The 27,656-nt window shown below is 33.8% G+C and overlaps 1 protein-coding gene across 1 annotated transcript; it reads left to right on the top strand.

Moving 5' to 3' along the window:
* Window positions 1-26,269, top strand: LOC132543105 (neuroendocrine convertase 1-like). The gene is made up of 15 exons (XM_060206563.1): window positions 1-539; window positions 10,235-10,339; window positions 12,020-12,151; window positions 13,149-13,257; window positions 13,899-13,936; window positions 15,376-15,452; window positions 15,871-15,959; window positions 19,127-19,299; window positions 19,989-20,201; window positions 20,998-21,098; window positions 21,842-22,081; window positions 23,164-23,321; window positions 24,831-24,964; window positions 25,229-25,420; window positions 26,132-26,269. Exons 1-15 carry the CDS (start codon window positions 375-377, stop codon window positions 26,243-26,245), a joined length of 2,040 nt encoding a protein of 679 aa, XP_060062546.1. The 5' UTR covers window positions 1-374; the 3' UTR covers window positions 26,246-26,269.
* The last annotated feature ends 1,387 nt before the right edge of the window (window positions 26,270-27,656 follow it).

Here is a 27,656-nt window from a genome sequence, read left to right as displayed (position 1 = left end):
TATTATGCACACGACCGAATGAGCGGGCGGCTGGAAATGACATCAAATACATGTATATATACAATACTAGTAACAGTGTAGAGGCTAGTGTCGGTCTATCAGTACTTTCTCTCGGTGACAGCTGTGAAACAATACTACTTTCTCACTGAAGTCGTGTTTCGTGCGGTATTATCTAATACCGACCCCAAACTACTGATATGGCAAGGTAACAAAGATTGGAACTGTGTCCTCGGCTAGTACGGCCTATCACCAATCAGGAGCTAAGAAAGGTTTTCTGTGTATAAACTTTCTTCCCCATGACGTGATCCTAATTCTACATTTTTCCCGTTACCTTTCTTTTTCGATTTTCGATTCTGTGTGGATAGTCGTGTATTATGAGAGAAAGAATTATTCTTTCTTCTGTCTGTTTGTTTGTCCTTTACATCTGTAATGTCACTGCCGATAATCATTATCTGAATGAATGGGTTGTCGAAATCCCAGGAGGTTATGAAGAAGTTCATCGCGTGGCCAGACACCATGGATACGAAATACTGAAAGAGGTATGCTATGTTCCTATGGAAACTTTAAAAGATAATTAAGGCGATATTATTTGTAACAAATGTTGATCGTATTCACTACAGTAGAAATCTAATTGATTAAATATTTACATATGTATATACAATTATCAGTTTGATAATGTTTCTGCATTAAATATCCCATCACAAAATAAGAATCAACCTTACTGGAAGTAGGCATCTGTTTTACATTCTTGTTTTAAATATGACTCGTTTTTACCGATCGTTGAAATTGGGCTAGAATTGCCTACATAATTTTCATTTCAAGCATCAATTTCCCCAATCATCCCGATAATTACGGTGTAGTTATAAAATGTCAGAGCCCACATATGTATTGTACCATATCCTTGTGTATTATGTACATAATCCTAGTATAGTTAGGATGTATGTTACCACATTTAGTTATTGTGATACAACACAACCTGCATGGTTGTTTTATCTGCCGTACATATGTTAGTTTTTGTCCGTTAAAATATTGATCGGCTAATTGAGTAGATAGTTGTTCATTAGATTTGAGGATATTACAGTCAACACCTGTTATATAGATTATTGGCTTTGTCTCATTATCTCATTATGAACACGTGTTATATACAATAACCTATGGTTTTATGGCACAAATTATTCACACTGTTAGAAAGTTGTTAAAGAAAGTGCTTTCGATGACATTTAGCTCGTTCACATCTAAATGTGATTGAGATTCTAAAACAAATATTAAACAATTGTCTCATAATGCTGAGTAAATTTACTGGAATAATGCCTCACACCTCCGCACAACTTATCAATCAGTGAAAATAATTTTTTGACAAAATCTTACACAATATAATATGCATATGTCGAGCGAACAAAAATTGTTATGTAGATAACAGAACATCACGTGATATACCATTGGGGTCAAATAGAATTTGACGTCATCAGTTACCATGTAGATAACAGAATTGTATAACTACTTAAATTCTGCATAAGGTCATTCGATTTTTGATGTAAAAACAAAATTAGTTGAATTGAAAATTTCTAAGCACGTCTAGAATTAAAATGAAAAGTCCTGGAATTTTATCGAAGTAAAAAGACTTTAACAGGCTATAAGATCTTTGATGATTCTTTATCGACGCTTTCATGATTTTCTTGAAGAATTATATATTTATTTTTGAAATTGAATGTATTGGGTATTATTTAGTATGTGCGGAGATTACATTATTGTATTTTAGACCGCGTCGTCACTTACCTGGATTGAATACGTTATACATTTCAATTGTTGCCGATTAAGCAGAGAACATTATTTCAGACTATCAGGACAACCCCTTGTTCTTTTTCTGTGTATCCGTGTCACTCGAAATTTTCATGCAAATTTTAAAGAAATATAAACAATGAAGCATGTAAGTCATTTTACATAATCTGTGTAAGCATCTAGCAAGAAATGGATAGCAAGATATGTGGTACAATGTAGATTTTACATAGCATACGCAATACAAACTGGGTGTGACATGTTTTTTATTGTGATGTATTAAGTTTTTTTAACAAACATATATATATATATAGTGCATTTTGCAGTTTAGGAGTGTACAACTGAAATAGACACCTTACACAAAATGAGAGATTCATTCTATAGTACAGAATTGGACCTAAGATAATGCAAAACATTAAGACTGACATTACAAATACTGTAAAGAAAATTGCGTCGTGGCTGTTAAAAAACTAAATATAGTATCTTCTATTTCGGCGTGTATGACATTTTCTTTCATTTCATCGGTTTTATGGTTGTGCACTGTATTAGTAATGCGGACATGTGGTCGTATGTTACAGCTAATCAAACTGGGCATTCATCACATCCACACTCTTTTTTAAAACATAAAAGACAATCAATATCCATTTTCTCCTAGTCTAAAATTGTTCAAAAGACACATATTAATAACAACATTACTACAAGTTTTGTTAGATGCAGTAAAAGTCAAACAATGAATCAAACTGCATCCTACAGCTGTTTCGTCCTTCTAGAACTCATCAGTGGTGTTACGGGCGTACGAAACCTAGGATTTCTGGTTTAAAATAGTCAGCTGTAAATTCTGACGTATTGACATTACTGATAAACTGCTATAATTAGGAGGGTCGAACCGTTAGTCGCAAACTATCACGTTAAGTCGAATTGGTCGAATATCCCAATGCGTAATCTTACTTTAAGTGAGGATCATTTGCCCGATGTCAAGACCATTCAGTGGTTATATAAAGATGGTAAATTATAATATTTATTATTATGATGAGAACATCTAACAATGAATCGGGGATCATTTTATCCTTTATTATTGAAACAATAGATAAATAGATCAAATGATAAAAAAAGCAAATAACAAAAAAAAAAAAAAAAAAAAAATAATAATAATAATAATAATAATAATAAACCGCCTCCTTCCAAAGTTAAAAATCATTACCTCCTCGTATAGCATCAATTCCATGAACAGAACATGTACTGAAGACCTTTAAGCTACAAGGCAGGTAAGAAAGGAGCCATTATATTGATTCTTTGTGTATTGCGTGGTAAAATGAAACCAGTTGTAAGTCGATCGTCACCACACCGTGACACCCATACTTACCTACAGTTAGTAACACCTGCTACAGATCGATATTTAGTCGACATCGACAGTTACCTGATCAGAGTGGGTAGTGTTCGTATTTAGCACAGTCGACCAGGTCTTAATGGATACAATATGTAGCATCGAGATATCAGGATATCCTGTTCAAATAACAAAGTAAATATATAAAGTAACAGTTGAAACAATTCTGAAAATATAACAAAATGGAAGTGATATTGACGGAAATTTGAATCGTCTCACTCGTCAATTATATTCCGCATATATAGTATACGTCATACAATTTTCAGATCCGATGTTATTCTAACCAATTGTACTGTATGCACGACAATTGCAAGTGGAAGCAATTTTATGACTATTTAGACACACACCATGGAAGAATATCCGGATAACAATGTTTTTACGAGGTTTAGTGGCAAGGTGTTGGTATTCAGATAGTCATGATGTATATATAATATAGCAAAAATAATGTTTTTAAAAAAACAATCTGCAACAACATCTTACAAGGAAATATCAAAATGATAGCCTAATCTAGATTCGGTAAGGTTTCTAAATTGCATTGGCACTTCCGTAATGAACTAGGTTGATGTTACCGAGAAAAATATTTAGATTGAAAGAAGTGTGGCTGGTGTTTGTCTCTTAGAGTCGCCCTTCTAGTTAAAAACATTATCATGATTTGTTTTGATTAGCATGCCTATGAATACATCTATACAAAAAATTCCAATGAACACGGACGATGCATTTGGATTAAAACAAGATAGACCGGAATGGCGAAGAGAATAACTAGGCAATGTCTATGATATAATATATTATCAAGCATCAATATGTCAAATACAAAAGGTTTGATATTGAATAAAAGATGTTGGTACACCTTTTTTTGTTCGACTGCCTAGCTATCTGCATCTTTTATTTTTATCTTTGAGTTTTAGAATCGCGCAGACCATTATTTCATCGGCACAATTGTCAGGGTAGGTGCAGTGGAGAGGAAGGGGGTATAGGAATGTACGCAAGTTGGGGAAAAAGAGTGATAAACTTGATAATGTTTACTTAACTGTACAAGTGTGTTGCAAACATTATTAAACAAAACTAAATGTCTTAATTTATACATGCATCACTCTAATTAAAAGGCAATTCATGTTTAATTTCGAAATATTTTATTCGTGTATTAAGGAGGTGTGATTTTTACACGTACATGTACATGTAACTACAGAGAAAAAAAGTAATGAAGTATCAATCTAATTGTCACTAGGAATTTATCGACTAATTAATTTATCGACTAATGAGAAACGACTTGATTAATGTACTGTGATTATAATGGATTGATACAAAGTACAAAACGAGACTTCCTGGCAATTGCCTAAAACATCTTATTATATTTTTGCCAGAGAAATATAGAGTAGTATAAAAGTGATAGAACTGTTGATTTTCACTTATGAAATTCATTAAAAATTTGAGCACATGTAAAAATAAAATAAAAAACGGAAACAAAACATAAGTTGACAGTCTAATTTTGGTAGTTTTAGTTTCCTGATCAAAGTGATAATAGCTTAAGTCTGTTTAATCCTTCTATTCATGCTTTGTCAAAATTAGCATCAGACAAATATCAATCACCATTATACTTTCAAAGAACTGTACGTTGAGAGAATCAATATAGCCATGTTGACGATGAAGCATGGGTAGCATCACAGTCATTACCGGAAATTAAAAACACATGAGTAGGAAATAGTTTGTATATATAGTGCGACCAAAGACACATGAGAGTAATTTTGGATCATGCTTTATTGCACTCAGTTTAATGCCCGCAAAACAAAAATGGAAAAACATGTTATCCTTTATTTGAAATGAAACTCTTTTATTTGTTTATATATTTTTTATTTCTTACTGACAAAGTTGACGTCAAAAGCAGATATGTAAAAGATAATTTTGGTAGCTAACATCAGAAGCCTTTACGACGAATTACAATAAATACAGGAAGTTATTCAGAAACTTGTTAAATCATCCGGAACACAACGGCAGTTGTCCTTCCTTGTTGGAGTTTCTCATTACTGTCATTTGGTTAGTCGTTTGGCTTTGTTTTATTAGCCCACGAATAGTATATGTTCCAACACTTCCTTGATATTTAATCTCAAAACCAAAGAGGGATCATTTCATCATGATTATATGGTAATGATTTATGCGTAGGCTGTATTCGTTATACATGTCAACGACATATATTTGATAACTTATAATTAATTATCGCGGATATATATATATATAGTTCTGACTCACTTCTTTTGAGAGGAATTGATAAAGGTTGTCACCTTATCTTAGAACTAGTATCAGTGACAAATCATACCTGGCCCCACTTGTATAAAACATCTCAACTTGAGATTTCCTCAAGCCCAGATTTTCCTCAGCTGATATCTTCTTGAAAATATCTTGTATGAAAATCCCTCAAGGAATTTCAGGACATCCTAGCCGATGACTTCCTCCTGTTCCTTGAGAAAATTTTATACAAGCCGTTTTTGAGGAGATATCTGCTGAGGAAAATCTCGACTTGAGGAAATCTCAAGTTGAAATGTTTTATACAAGTGGGGCCTGATTTGTAATGTTATATCACTCCTATCATAAACGTTGAATACATTGCGCTATTCATTACTACGTGTTGTACTTATTTACCAATTACGTTTCCTTTCTGGATATTACTGTTACAGTCACGATGTATACAATGAAAACAAAGGTGTTTTTTGTTATAAAGTATTTTTGTTTCTTTCAAAGATGCCCCTAAAAATCGTTTTTATTCCTTCAAATATCAACATGTCAATTTCAAAATAACTATCATGTCAGGTTATAAAAATGGAATAGGGGTTATAGATTTGAAATGCATGTATACATTATAGATTCAGAGGGTTATTTATGGAAAGGCAATCCTGCATGTCGTTATTAGATTATCCATGATCAACTAGGAATAAAGTATTGAACAACGCTTTGTGTGCTGAAAAGTAAGTTATTTTCATTATTAATTCACATGTATAAATACTAACAAATTCTTCTCTTTGTTCTAATATTAACTAATCAATTTTTTTTTTTTTTTTTTTTGGATGGATTTGTATTTTGCTCTGACTTTACAATACCTTGACTAACTTTTAATGCATGTAATAATTGTAGGCCCCTCACATCCACGACTGACAAATTCTAGAATGATAAAACAGTTGTTTGTTTCATTGTTAGGATCTACTGTATCTAATTCTTAATCTGTTTCGGAGGTTATCGACTACGTTTGTGTCTTTGCACCTTTCTCTGACAACAGACCGAAATATAAATCTATAATCAGATCAATGTAATCCTATTTCAAATTTGATCCATGTAGATATTCGATGACACCATTTCATCATAATCGCACAAGGCAGTTATTGTGTGATTTTTATAAGTCACACTATTCCAGACTTACTGATAATATAAACACCAAATAAGGTCTTCATACGTATTCATGGATATGCCTTTTACTACAACTAAAATTTCTCTAAATGTCTCATATAGTAAATTGCGTTTTAGATAGTTGATTCCTTAACATATTAATTAGTAATGATTGGATCGCATTCTTCTGATATCGATTTTTCACCTGCTGAAATAGATCAATATGTCAAGCCTTTGTATTCAAATTAGGTAACCTAAAAGTCAAAATGACCATCATCGACTGAGCAATGTCTATACAAAACTGAGTATAGGCTAGGTTGGCCCAATTAATAAGCTTATCGATGCCAGAACCTCCGTCGGTAACAGGAAATAACATGTGGGTGAGGGACTAATAATATCTTATAGAATAAACGTATAATCCCTTTAATGTCAGGACTGTAGTATGGGATGTGTTTCATACGACATTCATGCATGCCTAACGTCATACAGTAGACCCGGTCTATATTGATACTGGTTGTAATGCAAATTGTTGATATGGGATAGCCACTGTCAAACTGCGTCACAGTGAGCATTTATATGCTGGTTAGGATTTCGGTAATACTTTGCAGATAATTCAATAACGCTAACAGGACTATTTGTAATATCATGTTTACATCTTTCACGGGTAAATATCTTGTGTTGAAAGCGTGACGATCATTACAAAATATCACATTTGCAATGCATCACACAAAAACACATACATAGCAAATACATATTTGTCGGGATATCTGATGTATATGTTAATTTCTTGTGGATAAAATTGTAAATTACTTGAGGTAGATATTGCTGTATAGTGTAAAACGGTTGTTGAGAAACCTGATAAATATATAACCAATATGCGGTGAAGGTAAGCACCAACACTGTAAATTTCTACAGTATATTATCTAGATAAGATCTTGTGGAAATGATGCTTTTAAATACCTAGTTCTTATTTGTAAAAATCATTTCAAACACTTCTGGAAGATCTAGATTTCTTCCCATAGTGTTTCCTGTAATATTTTCCTTTGATTTGTCTCATTTGTTTGCTTTTTCCCCTTTTGTTATCTTGGTTGAAATATTGGTGTTTATCTTGTTGTTTTCTAGGTACATCCTATCTACGTAGCTTTACTGTTAAGATGACATAAGCCGTTCATTAAATAAACCATTAACATTATTTGACTCGTGCCCTATCCGTTGCCTCGAATTTCCTATCGACGCCTCCAAATCGCCCAGCCAAGAAATTTGACAAATGCCTAATCAACTAATTCATCCCGAAATTCAGGTTTGGAAGTTGATGGGATAGAGACTAGGAAATTCCCAACAAGGTCATAATGGCAAATTCTCTATTTTTTTATATCAACACCTGGATCACAATGCATATACATATATGGATACGAATTGTATTAAACACAGGTGCAATTTCGACAGGAAATTTAACTCTGAAATCTTCAGATCAATATACATTAGTGTGTATGATACATTGTGTTAATTCATGTATATTTCAACAAGATAACACAACTAACGAAGGAAATATACATATGTATGTACATCGCCTCCGTTCAACTAGCCTTATTTCCTTATGACGATAAAACGATAAAGGGTATGATTTGAATTACTTTTAACTTTTAGCTGTTATTTCATCGAGCCAAATATATTGCGCAAATGACAGTGTGTATTAGTCGTCAATATAACAATAATAGTGAATGTGCGAATCCACATTTACGTCACTTTGTTTAATACTGATATTGCGCTAAAACCTCATTGCGCCAAAATAAGTGCGTTTACATAACTCAAACTTGTCGTTTCTAATTTCAATATGTATTCACAACCGTGTCCGCGAACATGTACATGCATGATATACATTCTCTATTGCGTACGTGGATAGATATTATGTAAACTTATTATACAAAACAAGCTTAATCTGACACCAATTGCTCTTCATAATTAAATGTAATTGTGGTCGCTGTGCGGAAAAGGAAAATATCCAACAAGACATTTTCGAAGCTTTAAGCATTCAATGGGAACATTGGCAGAAAAAGAAGGACTGTTACAGAAGCGATGATGACATTATAGGAGTCATTAGCAGCAACATACCAAGATCAGTTGGATCAAACACAGCATGGCGTCGTGCCATTTTAAATCATTATTTTTATGCCATGCATTGCTAATCAAACGAGTCTAATTTTCAATGCATTCTTAATTGAACAACGAGTCATCTGAATTTCACACAACATGTTATAATTGAAATCCGTGCAAACCTATTAATCTTGTTCCTGTATACAATGGTAGATTTTGTGATGCATTTAATTGTATCGACTGGCTTTGTGTAAATATGTACCAAACGCAATATCAAAAAGGTATGGACGACATGACGACTGAAGGAAATTTTATGTTTTCAGGTTTAGCGTGAGAATCACACAACTAAGCCGTAGATTGCCAATGCCTTAACAGCAGATGGCAAATATTGATCAGTTTAACATGTTAATGGAAAATGTTGATAAATTTATATATTTCTACCGGTCGACTATCAGTGATGATAATCTGACAGAAAGTTATTTTTTGTGTTAGATCTATAACATGGGATAGATTTGATAGTTTATTAAGGCTCAATGCTCATGCGCTTAAAATTTGCATTTTAAATTAACATTTCATTTTTTATAACTTAAATCATTGATATTTTTCGTGGGATTTATTTCCTTAATAATACATGAGAAAAGTCAATCGCTAATTCAAATCCCTCGCGAAAAAAATATCTTGATGACTTCCATAATGCTTCGGTCACCGATATTTTCAAATGCCCCATTATTCACAAAAGTCGAAGTCCTTACTAGATTTTACATTTAGACATTTATTTAACGCATATTTTATTTGGTTTAATTAATGTAATATCCCAACGTTAAAATCTGCTTAAAATAGGCAATATCACATGAACAAAGACAATTGGACTTACGCGCAGTACCTGCTATTGGTATAATGTCCTGTCATTGCTCCATGTATCCTTCACCCTAAGAATCTCCAGATATAGTGTATGCATGTGTGATGGTGATAATTGACGACGCAATACATTTTTGTCACTTTTTTCTCTTTTTTTTTTTTTTTTTTGCGAAAATTCATTATCGTTATTTATATTGGATCTATGAATATTCATACATGTGAACAGAGCATGCAGTTCATTAAATCGACCAACAGCTACATATCTTCCTGATATATTATGTATACCACATGTTGTTACTGTGATAAAAACTCTTAAACAGAACATTGATAGGTAAGTCCTTACTAAATCACCGTTCACGAAATCATGTATTCGCGAATATTCTGAAGATGTTAGTTCTCGAAAGCGCATCGTGAGCACATTTTATATGATATACTTTAAACATAATAATGTTCGTGACTAGTGTGCGCCTCTGCTCTTCAGGATCTTAACTAGCTCGAAAAAAGAATGGGATTTTAGTTTTCATGGATAGGATGCCGCCGTGGACATCGCATTAGTGAAAAGCCTGCGAACAAGAGTAGTTGAATAGGTGTGTCAAAAGAAGGCGTAACGTATATGTAAACTTGTCGGTGAATTCTTTTGTGAGAAGGTAGAGAGATGTTTTATAGGTAAATGATATGTTTACATAAGGAGAAATCGGTAGAAAAAACTAATTAGACAAAATATTTTCAAATGTTTTATATTTCTTGCAGCTCAAACCTTTTAATGACCATTACCTCCTAACGCATGCAGAAGTTCCTAGTCGTTCAAAACGCAGCGCTGATCATCATACACTGCGACTCCAAACAGACGAGCGCGTGAGTATGGTCTTTAACACATGTACCAGGATAAAAGCAAAACTGCATGTGTCTAATTGAAGGAACTATATCGCCCAATGTCTTTGTGTTCAGCACTTATCATAAATGTAAGGTTAAGATGTCAACTTCGAGCATCAGAGAATGGGTTGTAGCGTTTTATTATCATATTTATAAGTTTAAAAGCCTTTATTATGCAGTTAGTAACATTATTATGTCAGACCGGCCCGACATTGTGTCTTCATTAAGGGACGGAGTAAAACCGTTACTTATGTATAAACGTCCATTTGGATGTATTCATTGTCGTGCGTTCTGGTCAAACTTCCAAAAATCGATACAAACACAGTCTACCTAGTTAAGGCGGAATAATTCCCGCGTTTTTCATGACCGTACGTCCGTCATATGACTGAGCATGACGTGTTCCTGCCGGATCTAGCTGTTCTAGTGTCTGAATACAAACGGTGTTTGGATTATGTATTATTACAATACTGCGATCCTTTATCAGAAACTGCGGAAATGAAATGCAAAGTAATGTTGAAATGAACAGCGAATACTCGAAGTCTGTCACGTGTGCTTATCTCACTTCCGGTGGCGGGATTAATGCCGTTTCCAACATTAATGAAAAGCCTTATGGAATTAAGGTCAGGTGGAATAGAAATCACCTCATTGTCCGGAATCATTACTTCCGTTGTAACTTTAGAATCACGTGTTCACAATACTTGTCAATCATCATTTATTCATACTAGCAATATTAGGCTTGTATCAATACGTGAACTTTACCATTTAATCAGTTACAAGATAATGGAACTGGTCATATATAAACATAGTATGTGCATTTACATTTATCTAACGCATATTAATGTATTATCCCAACGTTAAGATCTGCTTAAAACAGAGAATATCACTTGAATAAAGACAATTGGACTTAAGCGTAGTACCTGCTATTGGTATAATGTTCTGTCATTGCTCCATGTATCATTCACCCTAAGAATCTCCAGATAGTATATGCATGTGTGATGGTGATAATTGACGACGCAATACATTTTTGTCAGTTTTTTTTTTTTTTTTTTTTTCCTTTTTTTTCTTTTTTATTTTGCGAAAATTCATTATCGTTATGTATATTGGATCTATGAATATTCATACATGTGAACAGAGCATGCGGTTCATTAAATCGACCAACAGCTACATATCTTCCTGATATATCATGTATACCACATGTTGTTACTGTGATAAAAACTCTTAAACAGAACATCGATAGGTGTAACTTGCACTGACTGAAAGCCTATTCCTTATCTCACCTAACTATGTTGATTTCTCCTGTTTTCTACAGTGATTTTGACCTCGCTATACAACACAGTAAAAGTTCTACTCTATTAATTCTCGTTATATGGACTTCATTTTTACAGTTAATTTGCAACTGTACATCGTATGTAGCCTATGTGTGAAAGTGAATGTTTGGAATAAGACAAGAAATACGTTGTTATTCAAGAAAAACCACTTCTTGTAAGGATAGTAATTTAAATAACAAAATCGTACTGAAATGAAACATCTTAAGTGTTATCTGTGACTGTTTTGTTTATTTATTTATTTTATTTGGTTATCTTATTTTTTGGGGTTTGTTTTTTTTTTTTTTTTCGATTTCGTATATGAAAGTCAGAACCGTGGAGCATTTTATAACTCTAGGTACACTGGACTGAACAACAGGTTGCAAAATCTCGAACCAAACGGGATATCGTTGAAGAAAGGACTAGAGAAGAGAGACAATATGTCAGCATGGAGTTTAATGACCCTCTATGGGCGAAACAGTGGTACATTGTAAGTATACAATCACTTCCTAATGAAATCAACATTTGAAAAAATAAACATTGAAAGCAACACAAAATGTATGTTGACATGTAATGACTATATTATATATTGTGAAGTATTCACGGTCATCATAATGATCTCAAAGAGAAATGTCTTATTTCTTTGATGTATGATGTATGACTGTTGGTTCTATTGTTGTTGACCTTGTTCTCACTTGAGAACGTGACATTACTTGCTGACATTGACCAAAGTTTACCTGGCGGGTGTCATCGTTAAAGCAGAAGAAGCTTACTCTTTCGGAACAATCGACCTTATTTTCATCGTACTTTTGCAAGAATAACCGTGTAAATATTTCTTTCGCACATATTTTGCCCTAGTGTAATCGACATTTTGTATGGATGATGATTCAGTTTACTAGGGCCTGTAATTTTTACCATAGAAGTTTTGAGAGGTCATATTTGAAGTTTTGTTTTTTCTGTAACACTAGTTCACTAGTATACGGTAACATTGTGTTAGGTCATGAAAAATGATCAGTTTACATATAACATTTTATCTACATCTGTTTTAGATCAATAGTACTTGTTTATGAGAAGTTTAGGTCACGACTTTATGGGCAATAAGAAAAAAACAAGTGGAAATGTATTTCAATTGGCTTTATAGCTGAGGAAAAACGATATGAAAACATAAAGAAAAAATAATGTTTTCTATTTCTGTGTTTGTGCGTGAGGAATTAGATCAATATTAATATCCTAAACACGATATTTGGCATCATAATTATGAAGATAAGAATTTCAAACAATTCAAAATTTGTTCTATCATTCAGCATACATCAATAGTCAACGAAAAATAGAATATAATTTATCTGATTTCTTTAAAAAAAAAAAAAAAAAAACTGGTTAAAAAACATTGCATACATACAAGTAACATGTATTGCAAGAATTTATTCGTTTTTATGTTTGGGCTTATAACCTAAATATGATTTTGCGGCATTATTATGACTTTGCAGAAAGATAAAGCCCATGATCTTACTAAGCCAAAGTATGATCTCCACATCATTCCGGTCTGGAACCAAGGATTCACAGGAAAGGGGGTTGTCATCACAGTGCTGGACGATGGTAAACACTACAAATAATATAAAAATACATTTGGAGAAGTATTGAATAATTTATCAAATCCTCATTTGTGTGTCTTTAGTACAATATCTAGGTTATGTATTTTACTCTCAAACATTCAGGACTGATCTATTATGGTTTTTGATAGAAAATTCAACATTTTGTATTTACAATGGTAGCTGCAAATAAGTTATTGCCCATGACATATTTTTATTGATTCTTTTTATCTCTACCGTGTATGTTTTACTAAAAATAGATATATTCCCTAGAAGGAAACTTTTACTCATGATAGATTCGTATCTGTTACGTTTACAAAAATAATCGACTACTATAGCAAAGGTGTAGATACATATATAGATTTGTAACAGATAATGCGCGACGATAATCGACCATTATGATAAAAGATATAAACACAGTGTACACATGGCAGATGTATATCAGTTACCGTTATGATAAAGCATGTGCATAAAATGTATACATGCTAGATATGCATCAGTTTCGCTTTATGATAATCGACTATCACTATAGCATATGTAAATAAACGTGACTTTTAGATGCATACACTGAGAACAAAAAGACAAAAATAAAAATATTCATATTAAATACGTTTCCCATATTTGAAATTTATTTTATGTGTTTATTAGGTCTTGAACATAATCACACAGACCTAGCACAAAATTATGTAAGTATGAATTACTTTTGGCGTGTTATGTTGTAATATGCTTTATTCATGTTGAGCTGAATGTTGTTCAAGTGCACATTTTCCATCCAGATAAAGAGTGAAGCATTTAACACTACAATCGCTGGATGACTCATATGCTTTACTTATATAACCAACATACAGATCATAGCACCAGTTTAAAAGTGATCACGTGGTCATATTATTATACTTAGAGATGTTATATGCTTTACACATATTGTATATAGCTGTCGTGATTAAGTGTGTTTGTAATCATCTCATAATATATACAACTGCTGTTGTAATTTATTATATAACCTTTATAAACCTTAGTATCATTATACAAGGATAATCATAGACTCTCTCGATCGTGCATAGTGATATGACGTTCTGAATTAAGGACTGCCACGTAACGTCATCGTATCACACACTTGGTCTTGAATTTTGCACATTTCAAAATGTCTCTGCGAAATAAAGTTGATTAGAAATACGGTCCTTATTGTCAATCTTTTAAGGTATTCTTTTACGAAGTTTCATTAGAGTAATCTTGAGAATCTTTATATACAGAAAATGGAATATGAATATTTCTGATGTAAATAAATAAGATAGTTGTTGTTGCCTGCATTCCTGTGGTAAACAGTAGGCTACATTATGGTGGTTTGTAGGTAGACAAATTGAAAGAATTGGTCAGTTTTAATGTCTGTCAATGTTGACAAGGATATAAATAGAAACTATGTTTTAATGAATCAAAACTGTATATATAATGTTTAATTTACTCGAGTTCAACTGTAGTTACCACCCTATAACCTAAAGAAGATAGAAGGTGCATCGTTAAATACATAATATACTGGACCGATCAAGTTCTCATATACATTGTTTGCAAATATAGATATAAATATACTATCTAATACCTAGCCTTGCACAAGTCCGTATTATCTTTATAACAATATGCCCATACCTGTAGTGAGTATACTTTGCGTACAATATACTAACACAGATGTAATGCTCAATACACTTGATATATAAATAAACTTACTTTAACTGTGTCGTTTCAAGCTGGAACTTAAATCTCAATAATCTTCATTTAAAGATTAAAGAATGATCAAATTAAATAACATATACATGTATATACTTTGTACTACAAATATTGCTACACGGCGTACATTTACATTTAGATAAGTAAAGAGATTATTCCATTTACGATTCTGTGTAAAATATATATATATAAAACATGTCACAGAAACTGATAAATTATAAGTTATACGAAAACCTCTATGCAACATTAAGATTTAATCAAGAACACATTGAAATTAATAAATTTTAAAAGCTTTCAATTTAATATATGATATCATGAAGCGCTCATACAGTTAGTTCTATGTCCTAGTTCAATAGAAATCAGCCAGTTATCAATATTTATTGTATGTTGATATTTGTTGATACAGGATCCTCAGGCGAGTACGGATTTGAATGGTAATGATCGCGACCCCCAGCCGAGATATGACCCTACGAACGAAAACAAGTACGTCAAAATACCAACTTATGAACAGTAAATCAATCACATCTATATATAGGGAAACACGTACATTGCATGTTTTGAGCTTCTTTTATATATAGTGACTATATGACATTTATAATGAAATAATTCTGAAATAATCTTTACCTTATGAGAGGAAAAATGAAATATCAATGATGACAATATGAGATAGAAATTGAAAACTTGTATACATATTAATAGCATAATGAAATCGTTGTCAATGTATTCGCATGTAACAGTCAGGCACAAATATGTATATATATTGTGTATACCAACATTTGATGATAATATCAGTGTTTAACATTGTGACCATATACAGAACTGAAAAGAAAGCAAATATTCTTTTGATACTCCGTATCTATCAATACTATCACTAGTAGTTCCCTATTTCTTATTCATACAGACATGGCACCCGTTGTGCTGGCGAGATCGCCATGGTGGCAAACAATAGTTTGTGTGGTGTTGGTGTTGCTTACAACGCAAGGATAGGAGGTATGACGTCAGCAATGACCAAAGTAAAGCAATTCTAAATGTTTTCCAGACGTATTTCCGTTCCAGCATCAACTAACAAAATATTCTTTATTATCTATTTTTGAAACAATTATCTTGGCTTGTATAAATCCAAGAATTTGTGTTCTTTCCTACTGATACGTTCATACCGAAATTGGTACAGGTAGATATCACAACAAACATTTGTCTTAAGATTCCAGCTTGACATCGAATTGTCACTGAATACGAGATAAGTGGAGTCTGCACTCTCATTTGATTTTAAAACCCTTTACATAGTGTTCTCTTTGTCTTTCTGTGATCGATATAAATGTTTGTAGAACAGAAAATGTCCTCGATTATTTAGATTTTCCGCGTTTTAGTCTTCTGTTGTACGCTCACTTGTTGATTAGTAGATTCAGATGATCAAAATTGCTTGCTAATGGGTTGAAGAATATTTCGCATCCTATAGATCTGAAAAGTGTTTGCTTTCATCTTTATTTTCAATTACTTGTATGAACATAGAAACCATTGTAATCTGTACATATATCAAAGTGTTTCCTCCGTAGAGATTTATCTTGTTATAACAAAAAATTACAATACAGCTTACATCAACCACAATCAAATGTCCCTTCCTCCATCTATTTTAACAATTTATCAATGTGATGTCTCATTTGGTGCAAACGTATGTATGGTCCTCAAACCATTAAAAACATACACCCCAAGGGAGGACTTGTCATTGTGATAAGTGTATATTTTCCCAGTCTCTGTATCAGACTCAGCACATAGCAATAACAGCCGATTTTATGAGTGCCTTGAAAAGCCTTGCGGATCATAAAACCCGTGTTATTACACTTCACATACATCAAATCTGTTATTAATAGTAGTAAACGCCGCGATGATTTCCCCACTGCCAGGTTGAGAACTAGACCGGGGATTTTGCACTAGCTATGTAAATCAGTCGGTGTAAGTGCTATGTCACCGATCTAAATGGTATGTGGACCGAAGTTTACAATAAAGACCTATTGATGCATGGAATTTAAAAAAAAAAAAACGGACACGCCTGCTATCAGTACGTTCCTATCACAATATATAGCACTACAATTAAACAGATTTATGGGTTAAAGTTCAAACTTGTGACATTTAAAGAATTGTCCAAAAGATGCAGAAATGGATTTCATTATTTCATTAACTAATTATAGTTGACAACGGGCATGTGTTCACAGGGATTTGACACAAATTCTCGATCCACGGTCCATATACAGGTAGCAGGAAACAGTTAATTTGCATTTTTCCTGTAATTATTGGTCATGTTTCAGATATACAGGTATAGCAGTTTGGTTATGAAAAATACATTATGACATGTATATATATTCATAAACTACATAATAATTACATAAATAGCAGAGAGATAAAATTTGTGTAAATCAAAAAAAATAAAATGAATTTGAATTAAAACCTTTATAATGGGCCAATCTAATGAATCGAACACTCGATTATCTCGAAAGGTTTCCATGGTCCCATCAAGTTCGAGATAGGGAGGTTCGACTTGATATTGCATTATATTGAGTATAAGAACGCGGGATCGAAAATTCTTGCCAAATCTCTGTGCATGTACGAATGGATTGCGAATTTCCAATACAAATTTAGAATGAAATACTGCAGAGCCGAATAATGAATTAACCAGCATCAAAAACCTATACCCATTATCATTATCGATTTTTGTTAAACGTCGTCAGCTGAAGGTCTTACTTCTCATTTGAGAATGTTTCATCACTTACTTAGACTGAGCAAGATTTACATGCCAGGTGTCGTCGATAAAGCAGAAGATGGTTACTCTTCCGGAACATTTTATCTTATTTTCCTTGAACTTTTTCATGAGTCTCCGTGTATTGTTTTTTTTTTATTTTGTTTATATCCCCCATAGTTTTATTGAATCTGAGTGTGGATTAAGATTAAATTGGCCTGTTGGTATTTTCCTGTTGTTTTTTACACAGCTGTTTCTTTTTTGGGGGACTAGCAAGTGTTGCAAATTAAGCGCCAAAATTTTGAAACCTTGCAGGCGACTAATGAAAATCAAAATTCATAAAGACAAAATACTCATAATGTAATGGCCGGTAACTGGTGACGAATGTCCTACTTAGTCAACTGTATTTTCCAATCGCATGAATATTGAACGACCCATACCCATAACTTCCAGGGGCGTAGCAAGCCAATCAGAAATGTGTAAGCCCAGGCGAGGGGTCTGAATTTCATGATTTCAAAGAGGTTTTGAATCGTTTTCTGAGACAGTTTTTTTTTCCAAATAATTTAACAACAAACTTCAACCCCTGATATTTATTTTCAACTTTACTTTTGTAATTTTGTCCGACATACTCTATGCACGGATTTTTTTTATGTGTAAGCCCGGGCTTTTTTCTTTCTATGGAAGCTACGCCCCTGACATCACAATATTACGATAGAATTGGTAAAAAAAATAACTTACCCTTATGTTTTAACACGAGAGGTGGCTCAAGAGGTTGCGAATAGATAATGGCCAGGAAAACTTCATGTATGAAAGTTCATCTAACTGCAGCTCTATTTATACATATTTGTTATATGTTGAATCCTTTGATCCTTTAACAAAGCTGAATCAAGTAATAGATACAACAGGTGTGGATTATGGAAGATGATCAATAAAATATAAAAAAAAATCTAAATATAAAAGTATAATGATAAAAAGAATAAAAACGGCGGTACCCATGTACATACTATTTCAACAATATCTTATAAAAAATAAATTGATGAACAAAAAAAAAAAAAAATATCTACCAACAAATAGGTCATTGGGTATCTATATTTGTTAATAAGATACATCGAAATTTGATGTTCTTGTGCTGGAGAGAAACGGACAACGCCCGAGACAAAGATAGCTTTATTATATTACGTCTTTAATCTCCGTCTTGATTATTACGAAAATAAATTGTAATCATTGGAGGGACAATCACAGTAATCATAACAAATATACTGTATTGCTTCTTGATTTTTATAAACTGCTTCCCGCTATATTTTTACTACAGTATTTACTTAACTTGCAAAGAACAATCGTGAAATAAAGCCAGCGTACTTGGATGTTATTGGTAATATATATTACAGTGATTATACGGAATACGTTTAATATTACCCATTAACAGGAGTACGAATGTTAGATGGTAGAGTAACAGACAGTCTGGAGGGAGAAGCCATAGCATTCAACCACAAATACATTGACATCTACAGTGCATCATGGGGACCAAATGATGACGGAGCTACAGTGGAAGGACCGGGCAGAATGGCGCAGAAAGCATTCGAACTTGGTATCAAAGAGGTCAGTATCAATTTTTAACCTTTCATACTGCGTTAAAATTAGTCTATGGAAGTTTAAGCTAAATTGTCTTGACTCCCGTGTGAATTACAAGGCAAGACACTACTATTTATGTTATAAATCAATTAGCCGACTAAAGAAAAGACTTGCTGTAAAAGTACATTGATGTGTAAAGGTGAAGGTTTGTGGCCTCTCCTCGTACTCTTCCAATAAGAACATTCATCCATCTTGTGATGTCGTTGTAGGTGTCCTTTTTTACGATCAGTCTCTACTTATTCATGTCGAACGATACAACCATTTGAGAAGGGACCTGTAACCAAAGATCTACCGGTTAAAATCTTCGAAAATTACTTTCAAAACAGCCATACATAATCTAAGCCTTGCAATACGTTTTGTCTATCAATCTCGTAAAATCGGGGAAGGGAATTTACGTTACGTATCATTTGATCTATTAAACAAATCACAAGAAAATGTCCACATTTGATTTCTAATGGAGTTTTAATAATGTGTTAAGAGGTTCAATTTTCTTCCTTACACATTGATACTTATTTTGTATAATCGGACTCTCGATGATCTCTATCACTTGATACCGTGTTGTACAACTAATGAATTCTTTAAAATTCCAAAGTTTCAGCAACATATTTGTTAAATGAATTCATTTTACGCAAAACAGCTACCAAATATCTTTACAGGGCCGTAATGGAAAAGGTGTCATCTATGTTTGGGCTTCCGGAAATGGCGGCCGTTTACAAGACAATTGTGACTGTGACGGTTACACCGGAAGTATATACTCACTCTCTATCAGCAGTGCTTCTCAGCACCAGATGACCCCTTGGTACGCCGAAAAATGTGCTTCAACCATGGCAACGACATACTCCAGTGGCGCTTACGGTGACGAGCGCGTGGTATGATTTATTCATTGTTAAAATTTTCAAACCGATGTGTATGCAATTTGATATCTTGATCAAATGACTTATTCATACAGCCATACCTACGATATCAGTACCTCTAAATGCGATATGTGTAACATATCTAATTACACTAAACGTTTTCCTTGTATGATATTAAATTATTCACCCTTCAGAGTGTCATATTAGTACATTTTACCTCACAAATATTTCATCCTTTCATATTGTAAAACTAACTCACCTACAGTAAATATGACACCTTAAATACCACTCTTTGGAGAGCAATCTTGATATTTCGCTACTTTTAAAAGACACAATAGGGATCTCACAATTGAACCTTTTTAAAATCTTATTTTCTCTATCATACAATGTGACTAGTATGTTATTGCTGACAGTTGGAATCTTCAAGATGCCATTTGGAACGAATTCGACCCTTCTTAATGATTTTTTCATCACGTTACCATCGATGAATAACATAGGTAACACATCCCATCCCTTCTCAATGTCATTCTACATACCCAGCACATTTGTCGCTATACAAATATTAAGTCTTAAAGACTATCGTATTTCAAATCAAACAATTTGATGAAAATTTTAAAAACTGTTTTATCCATTGCAGAAGGTTTTTGCAAATCAAAATAGTTCGTATACAATAGAATATTAAGTAAATATTGGAATCTGGGTTGTTCTGTGTTGCTGATTCCGCGGGAAATGAGATTGCTTAAAGCAAGGATACTGTTCTTTTCGGATATTGTGTTCCTTTTTCAGCCTTCCGTTTCTATTCTTTTGACAGGCCAGTGCCGACCTCCATGGCGGCTGTACAGTACAACATACGGGCACTTCTGCTGCCGCTCCATTGGCGGCTGGGATCTTCGCCCTGGTCCTAGAAGCCAAGTATGAAGACTTTCTTTGAATTATTTGTGATTTGCTGGGGAAGAAAACTGATTTGTAGTTATGCATGCCTTAGTATCATCTTCTGTTGTATGTGATCATCTTAAATATACTGCTTTGATTCTAAGTTACAATTCGAATAGTGGGAAGGTTTCAGAACATATACATGTACAAACATATATATTAATCTATGTTTTGTTAATTATTTTTAATTGTTTATTTATCGGTCGGATTTATTTCCGATTTTATTCAAACACAATTTTCATAACATTTTAAGTTTGTCTGATAGCACTAGGTTTTCCGCTCTTTTCTCAGTTCCTCAATCACCATTAGAAGACAACTTTTATGTGCTCTAACAAATCCCTTTTGTGGTGCAGTTTCATAATATTACATAATTCCTACTTATGAGCATAAATCATGAGCGAATGTGCGCCTCTATTTGTAATCCATTAAATGAAGTCAGTTTTACAGTAGTATGCCATTAATTTTAGTATCATCCGATCCATTAAGATCAAACAACCTTTAAGGTTCTCGGGCAATCTGTTTCAGTATAAGTGCATATATGTACTTTCCTTTGCTGTCTGTTTAAATGACTTTTGTAATGGTATGTACAATGTACATGTATGCCAGTGTTTGACCATTAGCAGACTAACTCTTCATCAAAATTTATTATCATTATTATCATTTTTTTAATTATTATTATTACTTTTCTTCACAAACTACTTTCGTGTTTTCTCCCGTTTCAGTCCAAATTTGACTTGGAGAGATATGCAGCATTTGGTAGCATGGACATCTGAATACTCGCCACTACGAAACAATTCCGGATGGAAGAGAAACGGAGCCGGATACTGGGTGAATAATGCATTTGGGTTCGGACTGTTGAACGCCGCTAGCTTGGTACAGGAGGGTAATCCTCGCACCTGGAAAACAGTTCCGCCAAAATATATCTGCACGGTACATTCGGATTCAACTTCAAATTTACCGCAGTAAGTCAAAAGTTTTTTTTTGAAATTCAAATTCGTAAACAAAAGAAACAATTATAATAAATATCTCATTTGGAAGAAGGAAAATAAAATGTTTTAATCTTAAAGTACCAAATGCCATGACAGGCTTTGGAATGAACCTGTTCTACAGTTTCGTTTTTAAGATGATATTGCTTATCAGTATATTTGGTCGAGGTTTCCATTTATCTTATATTGAATAGCTGACATACCCTTTGCTACATGATTCTCTGCTTCTTTAAATAATCTTTGCATTTATAAATTCTAATGACATTCAAAATTCAAACTAACTATTCCCTGTCACAAAACTGTAGTCATATCTTCTGTAGTAATTATACATTATTCATATCACATAAAGACAATACCGTGTTTACTATAGTAATTAATACATTTAACTTTGTTATACCCTGCAGATTCAGTTCCTATATATCTATAAAGAGAAAGAAATGTCAAAAGTTTAACTGTTTTGTTCACCGGTCCAAATGGTTATCGTCTCTTATTGCCTGCACAACAAATTCGCAACCAGTAGGCCTAGTGACGCAGACAGATTCGGTCTGGCATCGGAGGAGAAAATACAGCGATCTTAGACGATCGTGACAGCAGAAATACCAAGAATGTTGTTAAGACTGCCGAAAATATCCTCAGCGATTTCTTGCCGACATTCGATCTGTCTCTGCCACTCATTACAGGCTATTCAATTGAGAATCTTAATTATTTGCTCCGGAAATTTTATTGTGCTCTTCGTAAAAATATAGTTTGTGTTGTAGTACTATTACGTCATATTTGTGAAGGATATAGCAAAACAGTTATTGGCTGGGGTTTCGGGCAACAGACAACCTGTTGGACTCTCAGCAAACTGGCCGAACATTTTGCCTTCGGGTTCAACAGATCATCTGTTGCCCTCAACCCAGTCAATAACTGTATATTATTTTCCGAAAACCTCTAGATTCCGATGTCTATGAAATTAATTGCTATTTTTTTTTTTTTTTTTAATTAGAAAGTGTAACATTTTACATGTAGGAAAATATGTAGAAGGCTTTGAACCGATACATAATGTTTATTTCCAGGAGACTTTCTAGTGGCCATAAACTGGACATCGACTTGACCAGCAGCGGTTGTAGTGGACAGGGCAATGAGATAAACTTCTTGGAACATATTCAGATGCAGATAACGATGGACTATTCCAAGAGAGGGGCTCTACATATAAGTCTTACTTCGCCAAGCGGTAATTGCCTTTTTCAAAAATCTATTTCTTTGTATGTGTATTGTTTTAAAGGTGGAAATATCTTATCTATGTTAGATAATAATATATGGGCAAGTAATAGGCCGCAAGCTTAAGAACTTGTCCGTCTGTATGATATCTACTAGAAGTTAAAATGAACTTAGGAAAAAGCATGCTTGCTAATGTAACCAAAGTAATGGACACGCACTGACCTTTCACTTCGGCGTTCGGGGTTCGATTCCCGGGAAGAACGCGAAAAGATCTGGGGCTAACCGCCATGTAATTTTCCCCGGGCACTCCGGTTTCCTCCCACAGGAAGACCCCTCATGCGCTTCCATCTGTGCCAACAAGAGTAATTAATAAAGTTTTTTAAAAGCTCGATTCGCTATGGCTGTGGAGTTTTACAAGTTTATTTCTTAAATGCAGTCTTTGTGTAAATTCTAAAATTTAGTTAAATTGTAATCTTATATTTCGATGTTGACTAATTAAAGTAATCAAATATGGGATTTACGGGAAACATGTGATATCGGTATTTCTTTTCAAGTTTTTAAATCAATTGGTTACGGTTTTATCAGGAATTATACCAATAGCAATAAATCTCCTCGCTCCATATTACCAGTAAAAATATGAATTTGATAAGTATCCAGAACGGTAGGAACCCCTTTTCCTTTAGAGAATACAATGTGGACTATGAATTTATGCAAGAGATGGTTATGTTATTGTGGCATGGTATCCTTCTACACTGGAAAGCCCAACAAAACCAGAAATACTTATCGGGAGAAATACATTGTTGAAATTGTTCCAAGTTTTGTGAAAGTTTGATATAGATATAGCAAGGCCCTCAGATGCTTAATACCACGGAGGTTGAATATGTTATAGGGTTGAAACGAAAACATTATCACAACTTGGTTCCTGAATATTTTTTTTCAGATGAGTAATCCATTTGACAATATCCCTATATGTGATACACAGGTTCTATATTCCTTACACATGACATATACCTGGTTTTCCCTGTCTTCTAAATTTTCTCAAATAATTCAATTCTTTGTATAAAAACCTTCTCTCCAAAACCCTGATGTTTTCCCTTGGAAATATCTTCTCTGCTGACAATGAGTCTAGCCCCTATACTAAATACATGTTTAATTGTCCTTCATGATGAAATCAAACCTATCAAAAGTGTGTATATCAAGTCAGATCTAATGGGCATGTTTTATATGCAAGTGCTAGATTAGAGTAAGGCTTTGAATGAATACAGTTAATTTATTCCACTTATATGATTTAAAATTAAAAAAAAAAGACATAATATATAATTATTTAAATTTTTGATACATTAAAAGTACAAAATTAAATAAATAACACTTGTCTGGCCGATGTAAATATCTGACATAACCAGGACATGTCCACATAACATCACAAATAACATTATGTCACAAATATAAATATATTTTATAAGAGAGTCAAGAGGAAAATGCAACATTGATTATCATGGTATATCTTTATATAAAATTGTAGGTATAAAAACGATGTTGCTATCCGAAAGGTCGATGGATGGGTCATCTGCAGGGTTCCAGAACTGGACATTTATGTCCGTGCAGTCATGGGGAGAGAATCCTGCTGGACACTGGAAACTGACCATTAAGGATGAGGTACAATAGCAAAATCCGATCTGTATGTTACATGGTGAAACTGATTGCTCTCGCTCTAATTAGGGTCTTCAGTTCAATGGTACATATATCATTAAATAAAAAGAAATAATCAGTGCGAGAACTGCTTGATGGCTGTAGAGTCTCTTTGGAATTTAAATTTTTATTACTGTTCATCATGAAGTTATAGAAGTTATCTCGTTTAACACCATATTAGAAAATATCCAAATCACGCAATTATATGCATGTATGTTTCGCTGTTGACAGAAGAGTGGTAGTAACTACGGGGAGGTCCAAGCTGTAAAACTAATTCTTCACGGTACAAAAGAAATGCCTGACCACAGGCAACGAGCTGGTGGACAGCGAATATATGATGTAGATTTCCAAAGACCACACACGATCACTACTTCCGGTCATCACGTGATGCCCGTGCTACGTAAACCACAGGTGAACACACATGTGAGTAGCTAGTACAACAGAGTAGATATAGTTGGAATACGTATTTGAAGAGTAGGTTGTCACGCTTTCTTGTGTACTTATCCTTCGTTATCTCGAACTCGGCCAATTCGAAGACCCCATCAAATTCTAAACATTTCGTCGTCCCCTGCCTAACTGATACAAAACATTTGAACTCACTTAAATCGAATACTAGGTTATCTCAAAGTTCCCCATGGTCCCGCCGAACTAAAATGAAGCCAGTTTCAATCTATGAAGTAAATCCATGAGCGTTTTCTAGTTGCACTCTCTTTTTATAAAAAAAAAATATCTATCAAACGTTTTGGTGTACCAGAACCGGAAGTAGTTGTATCTGTTCCGTGAAAAAATGTGCCTAATCCTTTTGATATGTTTCATGACCGAAAATGTATAACTTTTTTTTTATTTTGAAAAAAAATCTTACTTAAATGTACGATTCTGATAATAATTTGCAACATTACCTACTTTTAAAAAAACAATACCATGTGATAGTGTTTATTACTGTTGTAATAGTTTTTTTGACGAAATAGTGAGCCTTGTCGTACACTCAAGGTGCTGTAAATAACAGCCAGTTAAATTCAACAATTTGGTTCTTGGGCTAAATTCTATATATTCAATGTGGATTTATATGCTACATTGTAAGCATGTTTCAATATGAGTTCATGTCATAGTCACATTAACATTGTTTCCTTGCAGAAGTCGTTCCTTCGACCATACCATTCATCATACAAGAGCTTTGGGACATTCCAGGGGCAATACCAGGACCTGTTGAATAAATTCCGTCTGCTTAGTTGGAAACTGGGACAATAAACGTCAATAAAATATTTTTCCAGTGGAGTGTTTCATTTCTTTCTTTCTTTTCTCCTGAAAGTATTGTATTGCTCACTGCGGTATTGGTTTCACAAGGTAAAAAAATACGTTTGAGTACATTCTGTATTCACTAACGGGAATTCTTTTTCAATAAAGATGTGAATTTCACGTGCGATTCCGTAATAGAATGTGTGTGTCGATCGATTATGGGATGGAAGTAATCTGAAGGTGCTAATGCCTCGTAGCATTATTTGATTAGTGCGATGATATTAGTGTCAGTTTGCACACAATGTCACGATCTTTGTTTTCGTTTATTAATCAATCAAGTCCATTCATGTAATATTAGCGATTAAAAGGTGTCATAAAGGTAGTGTTTGATTTTAATCAGTGTTACGTTTCTGTTAACGACTTGAGATACACACAGCTAACGAACCCTGTATATATGTCTACAATCAATGTTCTGATGATAAAGGTCACAGGATACACATGCACGTGTTGTCTAATGATTGGTTATTGAACAGTGCGCGACACGACTCATCCACATCATTCCAAAACGTACCTGTACATGTACCAATTCAAGGAGCAGACCAATTTGTATAGGCCAGCGCTGCAAATCTCAGGACTACGGACGCGTATTCCGGCCACGTTGTTTTTTGTTTTAACTCGAAATTTCGAGTAAGTAATCTGAAATTTTGAGTAAGTAAGTCGATATTTCGAGTTGTTATCTCGAAATTTCGAGTTGCTATCTCAAAATTTCGCGTTCCTATCTCGAAATTTCGAGATAAAATAAAACACAACGTGGCCGCAATACGCTTCCGTACAGGACAACTTTGTCAACCATGAAAATAGCATCTACATTTTTCGAGACACAGCAGATGTGTGATTTGTTTTAATTGGAGTGTATATTGATATCATACAGATGTTCTGATTGTCTTCCAGGACATATTTTGAAAACAAAATCCGATCGTTGCCTTTTAAAAATCATACACAAGACAAAAGCCAAGAGGCGCTCATCATTGATCTTCAGTATTTGGTTCTAAGCATGATTGATCTCTTTATACCTTTCTCCTTTTGATCAAAAAGTCTTAAATATGAAGTCCTGACTGATTTAACAACTTTCTGAGAAAGACGAATATCCAACTTCAATTGTCAAAATATAAGATGGCCGTCTGTCGGCCATTTTGTTTCAGTGATCAGTCTCGGAATGAAACGGACACAGCTAGAGACCATGGGAAAACATACAATTCAAGTTTGAGAGATAGACTTTCGGTACGTCTCAATGTAAAACAATAACAAATACCGGCTGTCAGAAACTATCTGTTGTAAAAACCTATCACAGAACTCGTAATATTGCGAATAAAGAAAAGTAAGAAGTGGAAATATATATTTTAAATGATGCTTGCTTTGTTAA

This window comes from Ylistrum balloti, unplaced genomic scaffold (genome assembly GCF_031769215.1).
Source record: "Ylistrum balloti isolate Yb309-2 unplaced genomic scaffold, AGI_CSIRO_Ybal_v1 Utg369740, whole genome shotgun sequence".
In the NCBI taxonomy this organism is placed as follows: Eukaryota; Metazoa; Mollusca; class Bivalvia; order Pectinida; family Pectinidae; genus Ylistrum; species Ylistrum balloti.
This window is presented reverse-complemented; position numbering and strand designations above follow the sequence as displayed.

What these genes read in the sequence shown, in the direction of transcription:
- LOC132543105 (XM_060206563.1), top strand. Translation starts at nt 375, where the DNA reads ATGAGAGAAAGAATTATTCTTTCTTCTGTCTGTTTGTTTGTCCTTTAC. An exon ending in GATACGAAATACTGAAAGAG is followed by an intron (nt 540 to 10,234) that starts GTATGCTATGTT and finishes TATTTCTTGCAG; the next exon opens with CTCAAACCTTTTAATGACCA. An exon ending in TCAACTTCAAATTTACCGCA is followed by an intron (nt 22,082 to 23,163) that starts GTAAGTCAAAAG and finishes GTTTATTTCCAG; the next exon opens with GAGACTTTCTAGTGGCCATA.